At 40.9% G+C, this 18433-nt stretch overlaps 1 protein-coding gene across 4 annotated transcripts in view; it reads right to left on the minus strand.

Annotated features, from left to right (window-relative positions):
• EIF2AK4 (eukaryotic translation initiation factor 2 alpha kinase 4) overlaps positions 1-18433 on the minus strand; it is a 109765-nt gene that overhangs the window by 52296 nt on the left and 39036 nt on the right. For all 4 annotated transcript variants that reach the window (XR_011472803.1, XM_070425253.1, XM_070425252.1 and 1 more), the window contains 9 exons: positions 18266-18423; positions 16769-17304; positions 13071-13177; positions 12293-12450; positions 8273-8691; positions 7451-7520; positions 4909-4992; positions 2848-2970; positions 887-991 (listed from right to left, as the gene is read on the minus strand). Coding sequence is in view for 3 of the 4 variants with exons in the window: in XM_070425253.1 (XP_070281354.1) it covers positions 887-991; positions 2848-2970; positions 4909-4992; positions 7451-7520; positions 8273-8691; positions 12293-12450; positions 13071-13177; positions 16769-17304; positions 18266-18423 (1760 nt within the window). In the remaining variant the exon portion in view is untranslated. The remainder of the gene's footprint in view (positions 1-886; positions 992-2847; positions 2971-4908; positions 4993-7450; positions 7521-8272; positions 8692-12292; positions 12451-13070; positions 13178-16768; positions 17305-18265; positions 18424-18433) is intronic.

Below are 18433 nucleotides of genomic sequence, written 5' to 3' on the forward strand. Positions count from 1 at the left end.
ACCGCCGCCACCCACCCCAATTCCCCGTGGTTCCCTGTTCGCCATCCAGCGATCGGAGCCTGCGGCCGGGGATAGGGACCAAGAGGTCTGCCTTCTGTCCGCTTGCCAGTCCCCAGTCCCTAGTCCGCCCCACCGCCGCCACTCACCCTGGTTCCCAGTTCGCCATCTGGTAATCTATCGGAGCCTGAGGGCCAGGGGGAGGGACCAAGAGGTTGGCTGTTCAGCTCGCTCGCCAATCCCTAGTCCACCTCGCTGCCGACACCCACCCTGGTTCCCCATGGTTCCCCATTTGCTATCCAGCGAACAGAGCCTGCGGGCTGGGGGAAGGGATCGAGAGGTGGTCAATGCACCTCATAGCGACTGGTCAATTGATGGTTCTGGTCGTTATGCCGTTATGATTGCTGGCCTTTTATTATATAGGATTTCGCTCACTTCACATTATTTTAGCTTTGTATATTAAACTACTCTATAATGCTGTGAAGAACAAACACCTGTGGATTATATGTTGTCTAGGAGTGACGTTTTATGCTTTTTGAGCCTTATTTCCTTAAAATAACTAAAAGCACCTCAAGTGAAAAGTACCTAGCCCAGTGCCTGGTGAGGTAGACCAAAATACAAATTATTTCATAAAGTATTATATGCCTAAGTATCGACATACTTATGTCCTAAATTATGTCCCTCAAGTGGAATGAAGTCACTAAAATGCACTCACAATTTCAAAGCATAAAAGGTCACTTGCAGTTCACCCCTTCAGACTCGTATTGCTTCCTAGGGCTTACACAGCAGAGTTCACTGATCTCATTACTATCCTGTCTTCTGACACTTTCATTATTATCAAAGCATGCAGGGCCCTTTTCAGGCACAGTCTAATTTAAAAAATACTCACAGCAAAGGGTAGATGGTCTGTAGCCAAACCAAAATCACCTATTTTTACGTGGTCGTCAGAATCCAAAAAAATGTTGACAGGCTTCAAATCCCGGTGAATCATTCCCTAATGGAAGAGAGCAAAGAAACCAAGTTTAATCTGTTTCCTAGTTCCCCTGCCTAGGAAACTCTTGCTTTTCTCCACTCATTTGAATTGTACCAACATTTACAAGCGCCAACTCATTTTCATGAGGTCTTCCACGGTAATTCTAACACTTCAACTTCGAATCCCTAGCACACACAGAAGGTGCTCAATGAATACTTGTTACATGACCATGCTTTCTCCCCTTCCTAACGGCATTCTCATAATGCGTATTGTTCCAGGTATTATAATATAGGAGATAACTAAATGTAATAAAAACACGTTGTGTGATCCATTTTACCTTACATGAAGGTACATTTTAGCTCCCTCAAAAAAAACAAGTCCTTCTCAAGCATGGGGTTTGTCTGCCTGTATTTCTACGTGTGGCACCATGTTAGCTACCCAACAAATGATTAGCAGATACGGAGCAAATTAGATCGAGAGAAGAGAGCATAGAGGCATGGTTGTAGGGCACCAGGATGATATCACAGTAATAGAGTTCTAGTGACCCTCACTAGAGCTCATTTTTATTTCCAGCCTTGCAAATTCTGTTTCCACCAAATCATTTATAAACTAGACATGTGTAAATTACAGTTCTGGCTTTTTAATAGAAAAATGGTACAGTATAAATATTTCAAGGTTAAAGAAACTGAGGCAAAGGAGAAAACATATTTATACTGGATAATGCATTAGACAATTCCATTTTTTAAAAAGTAAAAGTGTTTCATCTTGAAGCTAGCCCCATTAGTATTTACATTGTAATGGCAATTTCTAGCTTTATAATGACACTAGAGGCCCAGTGCACGACATTTGTGCACTTGGGGGGGGGGGTCCCCTCAGCCCAGCCTGTGCCCTCTGAAGGAGCGGGCCTAAGCTGGCAGGTGGACATCCCCCGAGAGGTCCTTAGCCATGCCACCACCGCCTCTGCGCTCGCCAGCCGTGAGCCAGCTCAGGGCTTCTGGCTGAGTGGCACTCCCCCTATGGGAGCGCAATGACCACCAGGGAGCAGCTCCTGCACTGAGCACCTGCCCCCTGGTGGTTAGGGCGCGTCACAGCAACCAGTCATTCCACTGTTTGGTCAATTTGCATATTAGGGTTTTATTATATAGGATTTTGTACATGTGGCAAACCATGTTACTCAACAAGTCCTATCTCTGTCCTTGCTAGATGACTTTCTGGTTCCTCCATGTTCCTAAGAAGGGTGGCACCAAGTCAGAATCAGATAACTTGGCCTGCATCAATCACATTCTCACTGTATTCTAAACCACTCTAGGAGTCATCCTCATATTCTAGGCATGTTCATGTATTTCCTAACCCAGAGGTTGGCAAAGTTTTTCTGTGAAGGGCCAGAAAGTATTTTAGATTTTATGGGCCACAGAATCTGTCATAACTATTCAATTCTACAGTTGTAGCATATGAGCAGCCATAGGCATCATGTAAGCAATGAGCATGGCCCTGTTCCAATAACACTCTATGGACATTGAAATTTGAATTTCATAGAATTTTCATGTGTCATGTTTTGTTTTTAAATAATCACTTAAAAATGTAAAAGCCATTCTTACAGGCCAGGCCATAAATAATGTGGTTGGATTTGACATGTGGGCCACAGTTTGCTAATCCTTGGTCTAACCTTCAATATTTTCTTTTAAGTTTGATACTTTGTACTATATTCTTATCTTTTGACACATAGTTCTAGTACCTATAAAAATAGATTATTTTCAATATACCCATAATTTTCTCTCTATTTCTGTTTTTCTCCAATCTTATATTATTTGATTTTCTTATTCGATCTTAAATTTCATATAAAGATAAGTTTTCAGATATGAAATGCTGTAGTTTACTTTCTCATGGATATAAGCCAGTCCATCCAGAATCTCTCGAAAAAGCCTCCAGAGTCTGTTGGTGTCTTGATACAGTCCCTGGTCGATGGTGTCACGTAAAGTGCTCTTTTCACAGTACTCCATCTACGGACAAGGACAAACCAGGAGGGAGTTGACTGTACAGGGTTTCAATTGAGGACAATTGCAATAAATGTAATCCTTCATTTTAAAACATGTACCACAGGTTTCAAATAGTTATGGGAAAGGCTTGATTTTTTTTTTAATTGAAAAAAAAAGAGTATTAAAAAATTGGGGATAAAATATGCATAATCTTAGCATCCTAACATAACCAATTTTTCATATTACTGTTCATTTAAAAATTATCTTACTTGTTTAAAATCCCTGTCACAAATAATATAAAAATCTGAGAAGTATACTTTTATTTATTGTTTTACAAGATTATTTCTAAACCCAAATTTTCAAGGGCTAATTAACCTAATGATGTCATTAGCCTTTCTCATTTGTACATTACATTAATGACAGTGACCTTCAAGCCTAAAATAAAACATTATAAATATAAAAACAATCCAGAAAGGGCTCTATTTCACTCCTTAAATGCATTGAAGTATCAGAAAACAATGATATATCAACATGTAGCATTTGATTTATGAATCTAGACTATATGTTTCAAACCAGTGCCAGAGGTGAGATTTCTCATAAAGGAGGATTTTACTGTTTTTAAAGAAAGGAACGTCTCATTTTAAAAGAGAGGAATATCCTCTCATGATCCAAATAACCATCTACAAATTCTGACTCACTCTCCAGGCCTCTGATTCCCACCCACAATCCTACCACACCTCAGATGCATCTCTTCTACATACTTCTGTCAGAGAGTAATGGCATGTAGTAGATACTCAATAGGTAGCTGTTTGGGAGACAAATGCTTTATAGTGCGTGTGAGTAGTATCTCAAAGATGTTATTGGCTGGGTAGCTCAGTTGGTTAGAGCATCGTCCTGATACACCAAGGTTTCAGGTTCGATTCCTGGTCAGGGTACATAAAAGAAGCAACCAATGAATACATAAATAAGTGGAACAACAAGTCAATGTTTTTTTCTCTCTCCCCCTTCTTTCTCTCTCCCAAATCAATAAATAAAACTTAAAAAAAACTTTAAAAATAAATAAATAAGATAAAAAGATGTTTCAGTTAGGAAATACCAAACTAGTTCCAATGCCAGGGAAGCAACTACCTAATTAGCCTCTTTTGAAACACGACACTTGTCTGAAAACTGTCCAACTTATCTTCATGTCTGAAGACCTGCCTACTTGCAAATATGACTGAATATGCTAATAATGGCCCATGATCCTGTTCACTTGGAGTAGAGGCAAGTTTTCCTTTTCGGTTTGTGGCTGTCTCTCTGCTGGCAGAACTCACCACTGTCCAGAACACCGCCCCTCAGGCATGGGGACAGGCCAAAGCCACAGGCTTCCCCTTAGTCATGCCTCATTGCAACGGGTTAGCCTGTGGCTCTTGTCCCCCAGAGGTTCCAGGACAAGCCAGTTTGCCTAAAGCCAAGCTGGCGTCTCTTATGTACATGCAAGGATGTTTGTGCATCAGACCTTAACTGGCCAGATTCAATTTGTTAGAAAAAGCAGAGTTTCTTACATGCAGTCTAGCATTTATGAAACTCTGATATGGTTCTAATTACTTCACATACATTATTTCATTTATGCTTCACGAGTCATGGAGATTGCTGTTATTTAATTCACAGATAAGGAACTTGAGGCACAGACTGCTGAAGAACCTTGCCTGTGCTCACACAGCTGTGGCTGGTAGATCCAAGTTGTGAACTTACACAGCCTGAGTCCGGAGCCCATAAGCAGCACCCTATGCCACCTCCTGCTATGGTTCAGGAGAGCATGAGTGCGAGGCTGAGCAAAAGGGCCTCCATGCTGCAATCCTCGCTGGCCAATTAACCTTTGGTAGTGCCAGTGGGTCCTGCTCTGCCCACTGTCTTGCTCTAGTCTCCTGAAATATACCCACCAGCAACTGCTGGTCACCATGCTGCACGCCAGAGCCTCACCTGGATATAGAGGTAGTGCACAGCTTCTGTGGTCACTGATAACTCGCTCTCACGGCAACTGTTCTTCCCATTGCAGTCTTCATCCTAAACCAAGAGGAGCACAGGAGAACTCAAAGTGGGGGCTAAAATTAAACAAGGTCATCATCATCGTCAACTCATTTGTACCTGCCCCCACCAAATACTTGGCCATCCCATTGCCTTAGTTAGAGGGAAGATCATCGGGCAGAACACAATCACTGTCCTTTAGTTGCTTACAGAATTCTAAAGACAATTTTGCTATTATCTGAATCCGCTGTATAGTTTCCAGGTCTGTCACTGTACAGAATAATTGATAGGGAGAATAAAAAAACAGGTAGGTATTAAAGGTGTGCCATCTACAGAAAGACTCCATGTCAAGTCAGTTCTTTCTTACCATTATATCTTTCTCTGGATAAGAAAAGCAGAATGTGTACAGACTAAGACTTTAAGATGCCTTCCTTTGGAAACAGAAGATTAGAAATTCGTCTTTAGCTAAAACAAATTAAATGGGTCATATGACCCAAAACACACTGCCCTTTGGGCTACCCTGCTGCAGAGCAGGTCCTCCCGTACCACTTACAGCCACTGATCCTCTCCACTACTTTCCACATGGCTAATCTGTTTGTCTCCTTCAGCTAATTTTCTAACACATGTCCCTGTTTTTAAAAAATTATTTTCTCTTCTAATAGATGTAATTAAATACTCCCCCACCAGGTATAGAAAAAAGCATTTGGCAGCATTTTACCTTTTTCTTTTGTCATGAGTGTCTTTACTCTGCTCCAAATTGCTTGTATTTATTAACCAAACTAGAGGCCCGGTGCAAAAATGCATGCACAGATGGGGTCCGGCCGGCCCACCCTGATCGGGGACAATTGGGCCAGGACGGCAGGCGGGGAGTGGATGCGGGAGGTTGGCCAGCTGGCCCTGCCCCAGATTGGGGTGGGAGGGCCGATTGGGGATGGAACCAGCCGGTGGGTGGGGCCACAGGGTAGTTGGCTGGATGGCACCACCCCTGATTGGGGTGGGGGTGCCCCACCCCCTGGTCGAACTCCTGGGTCGAGGGGACAATTTGCATATTAGCCTTTTATTATATAGGATTATATAGGATATGCCAGTTCAAAATGGCCTCAGTTAATTAAAAAAAAATCTGCCATTTGGGACTGAGGCCTTGACAATTTCTGACTTACACTTTCTTTGTGGAAGCACTTTTCAACATTTTTCCTTTATCAAAGAAAAAATAATTCTGATCTGGAAACAATCACATCCTCCTCTCGAATCATTTATATACTCCGGGGATTATCTGTAGAAGATTGTTAATCTCCTGGAGGCTTCTCCCCATTAATTAGAACGCCTGTGGGATGGTGCCCCTAATGGAGCAAAGCCAGGTGTGTAAATCTGGTGACATCATGATAATTAAATGCGTTAACTAATGCTAAAACCAAAGAATGTTTGCTTTAGCAGTTTAGAGTATTTACACTATTATTTCTGATTAATTTACAATTCATAAATTTAAATCAAGAGAATGATTTTAAGGGTGATTTTAATAGAAAGGAAAGTACTTATAAAAAATACTGGTTAATGCATTTAAACCTCCTTCAAAGCAATTTACCTGCTTATCTAACAGAATCTATACATAGATTTTGCTTTACCTACTATAAATGCCTCTTGTAATTACTAATGATAATATTTTCATTTCTGGTAATAAAATCATTGTATTGAACCCCCAGGTGCAGAATGCTTCTCTATATCAACACCTGATGGCCCTAGTAGTTAAAAAGTTTCATCCTAGATTCCATGTACCAGCATCAAGGGGCTTTGCTGGCCTGGGCAGAGGAAAAAAACATAATTGAGTGGGGTTCAAGGCCTAGCATAGTGTTTCTCAAATTTTTATGACCATGATCCCTATAAAGAAAGAAATATATTTTATATCACACCAAGTGCACATACTCATGAGAGACAAATTCCACAGAGTTTACCTTTATTATTGTGACACATTTTGGTATTCTATACTCCTCTCTAGAGCATTAAGAATAAAATAAAGCTGGTTGTGATTCTCGACACTGATTTCGTAACCTGTTACAGGTTATGGCTCAGTGTTAAAACACTGTTCTAGGGATGGATAATGAAAATAAAGAATCAAGATTAATTGATGTGGGAAAGAGACCTACTTTAACTCCACAATTAGGCTGTTTAGTTATTCAATTAATTTACATTCAATCCTCATCCCCAATTATATAAAGTTTCCCCAAATCCTCAAGGAAAAGGTTTTATTTTTAAAAAATACAGGGTATCAATTTACTTCTCTTTTCTAAAAGCAGGCATGTTTTATTAGGTGGATAAATTAAGTCCTATAAATAAACATGTGAGTAGCATATATTTTAAATAGTATTTTAACTTGAAGGTTTCTATATTTGCATATCAGATTAAGGTTATTTCACCTGAGATTTGTAACATTAAACATTAGTTTTCTTACATACTCACCCCATGATGAATAAAATGGTATAATTTCTATTTATACATCTACCTGATTCTGGCTTTTACTGTTCTCATCTTCATTGTCAAAGATGATATCACTTTCAGAATCTGAAGCAGGTCTTAAAAAGAAAAATAGAAAACTACTAAAGAAACCAAAATCCCTATTATAATTTTGAAAATCAAAACTTAATGATTAGCAAGCACAGCAGCTAGAGATACCATACCATGACCCTGTAGGCATAAATCTGTCCACAATAGCATGCTGATTTGTACTCCCCTAATATATGATGAAACACAGAACTCAATTTAAATAAAAATTGGCCTGAGTAATTTTCCTGAAAGAAATTTAATAGCTGAGAGTTATGATAAACTGTATCCAACTTGATACAATGAAGTAAAGTCATGAAATGAAATGACTGGCTTCCGAGATGAGTAGAGTTTAGGATCTTAATTATTGGTTTGGTAACCTTTTCTGGAGCCGAGGTTGGCATTGTATCAAGACTCCAAATTAGTTCTTCAATGTTCCACAGAGTTGGAAGCCCTTATCTAAAAGAATGACCTTTTAAAGAAGTGTATTAAATATATTACGATGAGGTATTGGAAGAAACTTCTATTTTCCCTTTCTCCCAGGCTTGGGTTTTGGAGATCTTTGGAAGATAATGGGGGGCGGAGGGGGGGGGGGGACCCTTTGGATTGCATTTGGTTACTCTGTAAAAGTAGGTTTCATATTTTGGTTTTTTTAGCATGGTAAACTGGGCTGGATTTCTACTGGAATCCCCCCTCCCTGCGACGGGCATGGGGGTATAAAACTGGATATGCCCCGGGCAGCCCGGCCCCTTGGCAGTGCTCCGCCAGCACTGGGCGCTCTTACAAGAAGGACTGTGAGAAGACACCGTCGCGCTCGTCCTCGTCGTCGTCCTCGTCGCTGCTGGAGCCCTGGCCTGCGGCTGAGCGCTCCGCCGAAGTGCTCCACTCCACGGCGCTGGTGAGGATGGGCGGCGGCGCGGCCGCCTCCACACTGTCCGGGCCGTCCGCGCCACTGCCGCCCAGCCCTGGCCGGGACACCGCTCGGCCGTCCCGGGCCTCGGGGTCTGTGTCCTCGGGCGAAGTGCCCGGGCCCACCAGCCGCTCGTGCTTCTCGATCCAGGCGTTGTAGTAGCGCACGATGTTCTCATGGTGCAGGCGCGACAGCAGCGTCACCTCGCCCTTGATCCTGCGGAAGTGCCTGCTGGCCGGGTTGATGGGGATGCGCTTCACCGCGTAGCAGCAGCCGTCCAGCTTGTTCTGCACCTGCAGCGGGGACCGAAGGGGACCAGGGACCACCAGCCGCTCAGAACCGTAAGCAGACTGGCATCTGTAGTCACCCAAGCCCTCCCAAGGAGAACCTGGAGTTCTGAGTGAAAACAAACAGCTACAGTCTGGGACTCCTAAGCTGGAAAAAGTCTTGACAGCCCAAAACTTAGAAAACATCTCACCCTAAACCAGATGTATTTAAATTGCTAAGAGCCCTTGGGGAAAACAATGTCCATTTTAACCATTAACTGTATAGATAACTTTTCTAATAGCACATCTGCTATCTAAATTTCTAAGTAGAACCTTGTTGCTTTCTTAACCATGTTTTAAAAATAATTATTTTCTAAAGCCAATGTAAGGCTTCAGAAGATGACTTTAGTTTCTCTGATTTTTTTTTTTTTACTGTTAAAGTCACTAAACACAAACTAAACTCCAAAAATTTCAACAGACCTAAATGAAAATTCTAATTCTCAACTTATAAAGCTGTGTGAATTTAGAATAACTAACTTCCTTGAGACTTAATTTTCTCATCTATAAAATGGCATCTATATCACTTTCTTTACCTCAAAGGGTGACTATAAAGATTAAATGAGCCCGGCCTGTGTGGCTCAGCAGTTGAGCGTCCACTTAGCAACTAAGAGGTCACCGGTTCCACGCCCAGTCAGAGCACAGGCCCATCTCCAGTAGGGGTGTGCGGGAAAGAGCCAATTGGTGATGTTCCTCTCTCATCGATGTTTCTATCTCTTTATCCCTCTCCCTTCCTCTCTTTCTAAGAAATCAATTAAAAAAAGAAAGAAAGAAAAGATTAAATGAGCCCTGGCCAGGTGGCTTAATCAGTTAGAGCACTGTCCCATACACCAAAAGGTTGCAGGTTCAATTCCTGGTCAGGGCACATACCTAGGTTTCTGATTCAATCCCCAGTCAGGGAGCATTCAGGAGGCACCTTATTGACATTTCTCTCTCACATCGATGTTTTTCTCTTTCTTTCTCTCCCTTCTTCTCTCTCTGAAATCAATGGAAATATATCCTTGGGTGATGATTGAAAAAAAAAAAGATTAAATGAAATGAGGTGGATAAAGCACCTGTATCAAGGCTGCACAGAGAAAGCTGCTCAGTAGGTAACAGCAGTTGGTGTTAACACAAGTAATGCCCATTGATTGTGCTAGGAAGACTGCAGATTTACCACTGGCAGGTACTGAAACTAGAACAATATCATTAGCAACACAACAAAATATAAGTAAAAGTTTCAAAGCCAAGTCTCCAGGTATCCTTATGCTGAGGGAGAAACTAGTTGATTACAAAAACAACAACAACAAAAAACACAGCACATCATTCTCGTGTTTGGTTCATAGGTTTCAGATTATCGTGTGTGTGTGTGTGTGTGTGTGTAAACAGATGCTTTCAAGTAAAACAGATATGGGTCTGAGGACAGTGGGAAGTCTTAGCATTGTCTTTCAACCTCCTATCTAAGTACATATCATATATATTGTGAGTCATTGGGGTGTGGTGCTTGCTATACTGGAAACTCCTAGGAATTCACTTATTCAGTGGAAAGGTACATGAACAGTAATGGGTCCAACTGCCAATGAAATGCCAGACCACTGAGCAGACTGCCCTGCCCTAACCGGGAGACAGAGGGGGGTGTAAGGGCTATTCGGTTCTCATAGGGAGAAACTACAGGAAAGACTTAGGTGTTTAAATTACTATGATGTTTTAGTTATATAAGCTTACTAATAATTTTTAAGTACTTACAAGGAAACTAGAGGCCTGATGCATGGAATTCGTGCACTTGGCGGGGGGTGGGCGGGGAGGCTCAGCCAGGCCTGCACCCTCTCTCAGTCCGGGAGCCCTCAGGAGATGTTTGACTGATGGCTTAAGCCGTTGGACATCCTTAGCATTGCCACAGAAGTGGGAGAGGTTCCCGCCACCGCCGTTGCACTCACCAGCCGTGAGCCCTGCTTCTGGCTGAGTGGCGCTCCCCCTGCGGAAGTGCACTGACAACCAGGGGGCAGCTCCTGCATTGAGCATCTGCCCCTTGGTGGTCAGTGCATGTCATAGCAACTGGTCATTCCACTGTTCGGTCAATTTGCATATTAGCCTTTTATTATATAGGATGAAGTTTTGTATTTTTGTTGGTTGTTTTTTTAAAAAATATTTTTACTGATTTTTACAGAGAGGCAGGGAGAGGGATAAAGAGTTAGAAACATTGATGAGAGAGAAACATCGATCAGCTGCCTCCTGCATGCCCCCTACTAGGGATGGTGCAACCAAGGTACATGCCTTTGACCAGAATTGAACCTGAGACCCTTCAGTCTGTGGGTCAACATTATCCACCAAGCCAAGCCCATTAGGAATGTTTGTTTTTTAAAATATATTTTATTGATTTCAGAGAGGAAGAGAGAGAGAGAGAATCATTGAATGGTTGCCTCCTGCACACCCCACACTGGGGATCAAGCCCGCAACCCAGGCATGTGCCCCAACCAGGAATCAAACCATGACCTCCTGGTTCATAGGTCGATGCTCAACCACTAAGCCACTATGGCTGGGCTGGTGTTTAGCATTCAAAAATCTAAAATGTAAAGAAGTTAAAGGACTTCTTCAAAAACTACAGCTTGTGCTAGAGGGATAATATATACTTTAATCATTCACTCTTCTTAAAGCTAAGTATGATGACCTTGTCAGCATATCTGTCCACAGTATATCTATTTGATCACCTAAATGTAATGTCTCTAATTTCAAGAAGAAAGTTGAAAATTTCCCATACTATAACATCCTTTTGGAAAATTGGCTTAAGATGGTCTTTCTGTCCCTGATAACCACAAAAAACAAATTCAATTATTATTCTTTTTTTTTTTTGGTGTAAAAGGCCTTCCACTGTAATACTAGTAATGTTTCCTAATAACAGTGTAGAATCCTAAATAGACATATGCCCTACTTTCTATGTGTAAGATGATATATATTTTATATGGATTTAATAATACTATATTAATCTGGGTCTCCTAAATTAAAAAAAAAAATACTTACATTACATAAAAACAGCTGAAATCTCTCCCAAGGGACAGATAATAAAAAAAGTCACCCACATAGACTGGACTGAAGAAGGGAAGACCTAACTATAGCATACCTTAATAACGTATCACTAATTTCCCATCTCAGTAAGAGCTGGAAAATAAAAGCCATCAAGACCATCTGGGGCCATTTCCCAGTTGGAATTCCATCTTAGTTCTAACCTCACAGCCCTTTTATCTATAGCAACCCTGAAAGCAAATGGGAGAAAAAGAGAATAATTTTCTTTCTAAACCAAAGCACACAACAATGTTCTTCATGTAAAGGTCTTGACTCCACTTGGGCAGTTACAATCATGTGGTTTTCACATTAATAACACTGCATCAACCCAGGGAAGAAGAATGATGCGTTCTTAATGTGTCCAGTGTAACTTTAAATAAAGCCTTTAACTCCATGAAGGTGAAGATAATCATAGTTTCAAATGGTAGAATTCACCTCCCTCCTCGCTCTCAGAATAGAAGTCAAGTCCATAAGTGCAGAAATGGAACAGAGCAGGAGCTCTAAAAGGGACTGGGACCACCCTGAATCGCACCTTGATGACAGCTCCAAAAGCTCCTTTGCCGAGAAGCTGTAATTCTTCAAACTCATTGAAATAGCGGGAAAACTGTCTCTGTGTCTCACTGAAGAATGCAGCACCGGGTAGCTGGTTGCTAGGAATAACAGTCTCAATGTAATCTTGTCCTCCAAAATCTGAGATAAAACAAAAGGCAAGAGGCAAATGAGGCATTAGGAATACAGGAAGAGCCGCAATATACAACAACGATTCAACCGTTGGCAGAAGGGGCCCCAACCAGTAGTTTGAAAAAGTACCTCTTACTTGGAAGACTGTTTAATACTTTCCTCACCTTGTCCTCTTTAAAGTAGGTAGAAATATATAATTAGGCCAAGTTTACAGGTATAGATAACTTAGACAGAGAGTAAAGAAATGACTGGACGACAGAGCCAGAACCCAAACCCAGGTCTCCTAATCCATCCCAATCTCTATTGAGATCCCTTAATATGCTACTTAAGTAGCAGCAGGGAAATCCAGTTACATGGTAATAAGGGCGACATGACAAGAAGAGATAATAATCACTGAAAGAGGCTACACCAATGGTCATTCCATCAGTAGAGACTGGAAAAGCCAGGATGGCAAAAACAATTCCAGGCACACAGGACACATTAAATGAATGGATTTATGTATATAGCTCAGCATAAAACAGATAAAATAAATCATCCATGTAGTAGTCCCTTCCAGTTTTAGGTTTATATATACGTTCAAAGTAATTTATATCAAGCAGGGTATAAAAAAAGAATGGTAAAAGACTCACCTTCAGGATTCTGTTCCAGTAAAGACGTTTTTGGCTGAGGATTTATAAAGCTGTGTTTCAACAGCTGCTGAGGACTCCATCTTTCCTTGTCATCCAGGCAAACACATCTCAGTGGGAGGGGAGAAAGAATCTCAGCAACACAAAATAAATGCTAACCTAGTTAATCTAAGGCATTTATCTATGGGTTTATCTTTTAAAGATACACATTAGAGAATTCATGTTACTTATGAACTCAGAGGAATTTAAATTAATAAACATTCCTGCAGGGTTTACATGCTAAGCACCAGGCTGGGTACAAATGGGGAATTAAAAAAAGTATATAGCAGCCAACCAGATGGGAAATGATATTTGCAAACAGTAGCTCTGACAAAGGTTTAATTTCCAAAACATATAAAGAACTCATAAAACTCAACAACAAACAATCCAATCAAAAGGTGGGCAGAGGACCTGAAAATACACCTCTCCCAAGAAGACACAGGAACAGCCAATAGATATATGAAAAGATGTTCAACCTCACTGGAAATTAGGGAAATGCAAATCAAAACTACAATGAGATGGCCATTATCAGCAAGACAAGCAATAATAAATATTGGAGAGGTTGTGGGAAAAAAGGAACCCTCATTCACTGCTGATAGGAATGTAGACTGGTAGAACCATTATGGAAAGCAGTCTGGTGATTCCTCAAAAAATTAAGAATAGAGCTACCATATGACCCAGCAGTCCCACTCCTGGGTATATACCTGAAAACCTGGAAATCATGTATTCACAAAGATATATGCACCCCTATGTTCACTGCAGCATTATTCATGGTGCACAAGAAATGGAAACAACCAAACTGTCCTGTGATAGAGGACTGAATAAAGAAGATATGGTACATACACACAATGGAATATTACTCAGCCCCGAGAAAGGATGAAATAGCACCATTTGCAACAACATGGACGGACCTTGAGAACATTATGCTAAGTGAAATAAGTCAGTCAGAAAAGGCTAAGAACCATGTGATTTCATTCATATGCAGGCTATAAAACTGAAACTCATGAACACAAACAGCATGTGGTGGTTGCCAGAGGGAAGGGATTGGAGGGAAGGGGGTCCTAATGTAAGGTGACAGGAGAAGATTTGACTTTGGGTGGTGGGCACACGGTGCAATATACAGATCTTGTAACATAGACACCCACACCTGAAATCTACATGTTCATGTTGACCAATGTCACCCCAATAATTTGATTTTTAAAAAGTGTACAGTAGTCCTCCCTTAGCCATGGTTTCAGTTACCTACAGTCAACTGTGGTCTGAAAAATATTAAATGGAAAATTCCAGAAATGAACAATTCTTCAATTTTAAATTGCATACCATTCTGAGCAGCACGATGAAATCTTTCACTGTTCTGCTCTGTGAATAATCCCTTCAGCCAGCATATACATTACCTGCCTGTTGTCACTTAGTATTTATCTTGGCTATCAGATTGACTGTGCTTATGTTCAAGTAACACTTATTTTACTTTATAATAGCCCCCAAGCACAAGCGTAGCCTAATGCTATGTCACGATGCCTACATTATCCACCTCACTCCATCTCATCATGTACGCATTGTACCATCTCACATCATCACAAGAAGTACATACAGTACAATAAGATATCTTGAGAGAGACCACATTCACATAACATTACAGTACTAAAGGCCCGGTGCACGAAATTCGTGCACTGGGAAGGGGGTGTCCCTCAGCCTAGCCTACACCCTCTCCAATCTGGGACCCCTCGGGGGATGTCCAACTGCCAGTTTAGGCCCGATCCCTGTGGTGACAGCAACTATCATAAATGGTAATATTTTATTTTTTATATCACAGCACTAAAAAGTAAAGCACTCTTAATTTAATACATTGAAAGGGGGGAAAAATGGTAATAAACGCATTTGGATAAGATACTATATTTCCCCCTAAATTTAGGATTAATTTCTAATTCTGTCAGCAAAACATGAATACCTTCTCCTTGCAGATACTATGAAAACATTACTGATAATGAATAAAGTCTTTGACAACCATCCAAACAAAACATATAGTTATGTTTTGTGGATATTGATTTTTTAAAGTGGTATCATCCTGCACATATTATTCTTCAATTTGCTCTTATTTTTTGACCTCGTAAAGTATTCTTTGAGAGAACACAGCATAAGAATCAAAGTTGGCCCATTTTCACAACTGTATGTATATCATGTCTACTTCTATTTTATGGCACATAGGAACTATCTTGTTTAAAGATAAGTGCAGTTGCCCGGCTGGTATGGCTCAGTGGTTGAGCGTCAACCTATGAACCAGGAGATTACAGTTCGATTACTGGTCAGGGCACATGCCTGGGTTGTGGGCTCGATCCCCAATAGGGGGTGTGCAGGAGGCAGCCGAACAATGATTCTCTCTCTTCATTGATGCTTCTCTCTCTCTTTCGCTCTCCCTTCCTCTCTGAAATCAATAAAAATATATTTAAAAAAATAAAGATAAGTGCAGCTACTTTACTTTGTAATAGGTATTCCATTAGTGACAGGAAATAACAACATGGATTAGGTCAGACTGATGGCAGCTGAGGTAGATGGAAATAGAAGAAGAAATGTTAAGGGTAAAATAAAAGAAATGAAATGTAGGGATTGAATGAAATGAATTAAAATGAATGCCTGGGAAAAAGAAATAAGGTGAGAAATAAGACAGATTGTTAGAAAGAGAAGAAACCCAGTCCAGATCAACTTGCTGGAAGGGGGAATAGGGGAGTATCTAGAAAAACCCAAACTTAAGAGACCTTATTTCTCACTTAATAGAGAAACAGAGAACATAGGTCTGGCTTGGACTGAGAGCAGAGACAGGGCTAACCTAGAAAGCACTGAGTGAATGGACCTGCACAAAGACTAGGCCAGAGGAAAACCTCTCAGTAAGGATTCTCTTAAAGCGGATAAAACTTGGCTCTGCAATTAAATGTGCACCTGTAATTCATAGATGCTGAAAATCTTCTGGCTAGAGCAAGGAAATAATTTGCACTCTAGGGCTTGGCTGAATGAGACATTGCTAATGAAGAAGAATGGTTAAGAAGAATAAGATGTGGCTCAGTTGGTTCGGCATTGTCCTGTGCACACAAAGGCTGCCAGTTCGATTCTAGTTAGGACACATGCTCAGATTGTGGGCTCAATCCCCAGTAGGGGGCGTGCAGGAGGCAGCTGATTTCCCTCTGACACTGATATTTCTCTCTCCCCTTCTCCCTTCTTCTCTTTAAAATTCTTAAAAAAAAAAAAAAAAGAAGAACAAGGGGCAGAATTACTACTCTCCTAAAGATGTTTTCTAAATAGGAGGCCCTGCCTTTGATCCCTTAGGAACCAGAAGCAAAGGTAGACAGAGAGGTGCTTCCATTTGTATTACCTGGGGTATATCCACCGTAGCCATCCTTCCAGACTTCCTAGAGCAGGCAGTCCCCAAAAAGCAGTTTAAAAATCAATTATTAAGCCTAAGTGAATTTAGGAAATTGAGGGAGTTAAGGGAATCATAAACATAAGAAAACAGAACATATGTGGCTGGAAAAGAATTGAGAAAACAAAGAATAAACTCTAATTCTGTTGCTCACTTTTCAGCTTATACACATCACTTAGATGTTTAGCATTTAAGCATAATAAAAGCACAGCAGTGAAGTGCAATTAGAGAGAATCTCAATGATACTCACTTCTTTAGAAAATCTTGAAAGTCAGCAGGTAAGTCACGAGGGATGGTCACAGGGTACTCTCCACATTCTTGTCCTTGGCTGAGAGAGAGCAGCAAAAGGCCAAGGTGCCAAACATCCCCTTTCTTCCCCGTTTTATAAGGCAGAGCACTGTCACTAAAACGAACCCGAGTTTGCTCAAACACATCCTCCTTGCAAATGTCTGCGAGGCGCTTAGAAATGCTGTAGTCTGTAATCTTGATGGTGCCCTCTGCGTCCACCAAGACACTCGAGGTACCCAGAACCTTGTGCACCACGGAATTGCTGTGCAAATAATCGAGGCCCGACAAGAGCTGAGCTGCGTACTTGCGAAGCAGAGGCACAGGGATGGGGCCTGTGTGGCTCAGGTGTGCAGCAAGGGAGACCCCATTGAAGTGCTCCACCAAAATGTGCACCACGATGGAGTCGTCTTGCTCTCGGAGGTTCATTGCGAAGTAGCGTACTACATTGGGATGGCTCAGTTTTACCAGTGAGTTGAATTCTGTTTCTGCCCCTTGGATCTGATAAGGAAAAAAAGGGTAATATTGAGTTGATCAGCAGTATCTGGTGTTTTACTTCAAAAGTGAAATATTTAATAGAAAACATACTTTGAAAGGATAAGAGAAGGAATATGCCCTGAACTGACCCTCCCCTAAACCATATGGTCAACCTATTAGTTCATAAAGTGGAAAAAATTTAGTTACTTCTCAACTTCTTTGATCTCAAAACCTAGTATATAAATACTATAGAATTAGTGAGCAGCTTTTAAAATTTCTTTTGCAATAGGCTACCAGAAAAAGGAAACATTAATTTCAAAATAATTAATTTCAAAAAAACCCTTTCTGATTATAAAGATTAACTGTCAACATTTTAATAAGTACTAATACAAAATAAAAACCCCATAAAATAACAACAACAACAACAACAACAAATTATCTATGTGATTACCACTGAAAGACAACTGTTACGATTTTGGTATTTACTTCCAGAATTTCTTCTATCAGAAATACACAAGCCTTCTAAACACAAGACTTTAACCTACAGTTTTGTTACCTTTTTATTATGTAACACTGCAATATGTAATATTAAATGTTCTCCTTAAACTCAGTGTTATAAATTACTCTAAACTTCTCAAATCCCCTAGAATTCAGTTTTTAAGCAACATTTCAAAAGACTGCAAAAAGCATGCCTTTGTAGCACTATTGAGAGATGGCTATTAATTCCACAATAGAGGCTGAGAAAGGAGGTTAAGAAAGCAGCTGCAAAAGTTTGGGTCACGCTGTGAAAGTTCGGAAAGAGGAAGCAAGAAGCTGAGAAAACTGGTAAAGAAGGTGCTGGTCCCCCTCCATCCCTCTGGTTAAACTGATCTCACATCAATCATTCTGATCACCTTTACCAGACAATCAAATGCACAGCTATTTTGTCATCTCCTAAAGCTCGAAATTAGGTCCTTTGCTCAGTGAGCCCTCTCGGATAGCCTACCTGCTTTTTGCACTTATCAATCTTCTCTTTTTCTTGATTGGTAAGGAAAGGACCGATTTTTTTCTGCCACTGAAGGACCCACTCATACAACAAGACGAAGCTGCCAGTGGCTGTTTCCAAAGCATTGTAGACTAGTTTTCCAAGCTGTTCATCACAGGCTGCACATTA

The sequence above is a fragment of the Myotis yumanensis genome, unplaced genomic scaffold (genome assembly GCF_028538775.1).
Source record: "Myotis yumanensis isolate MYYU_CA2020_CCGP unplaced genomic scaffold, mMyoYum1.0.hap1 SCAF_1, whole genome shotgun sequence".
NCBI lineage: Eukaryota > Metazoa > Chordata > Mammalia > Chiroptera > Vespertilionidae > Myotis > Myotis yumanensis.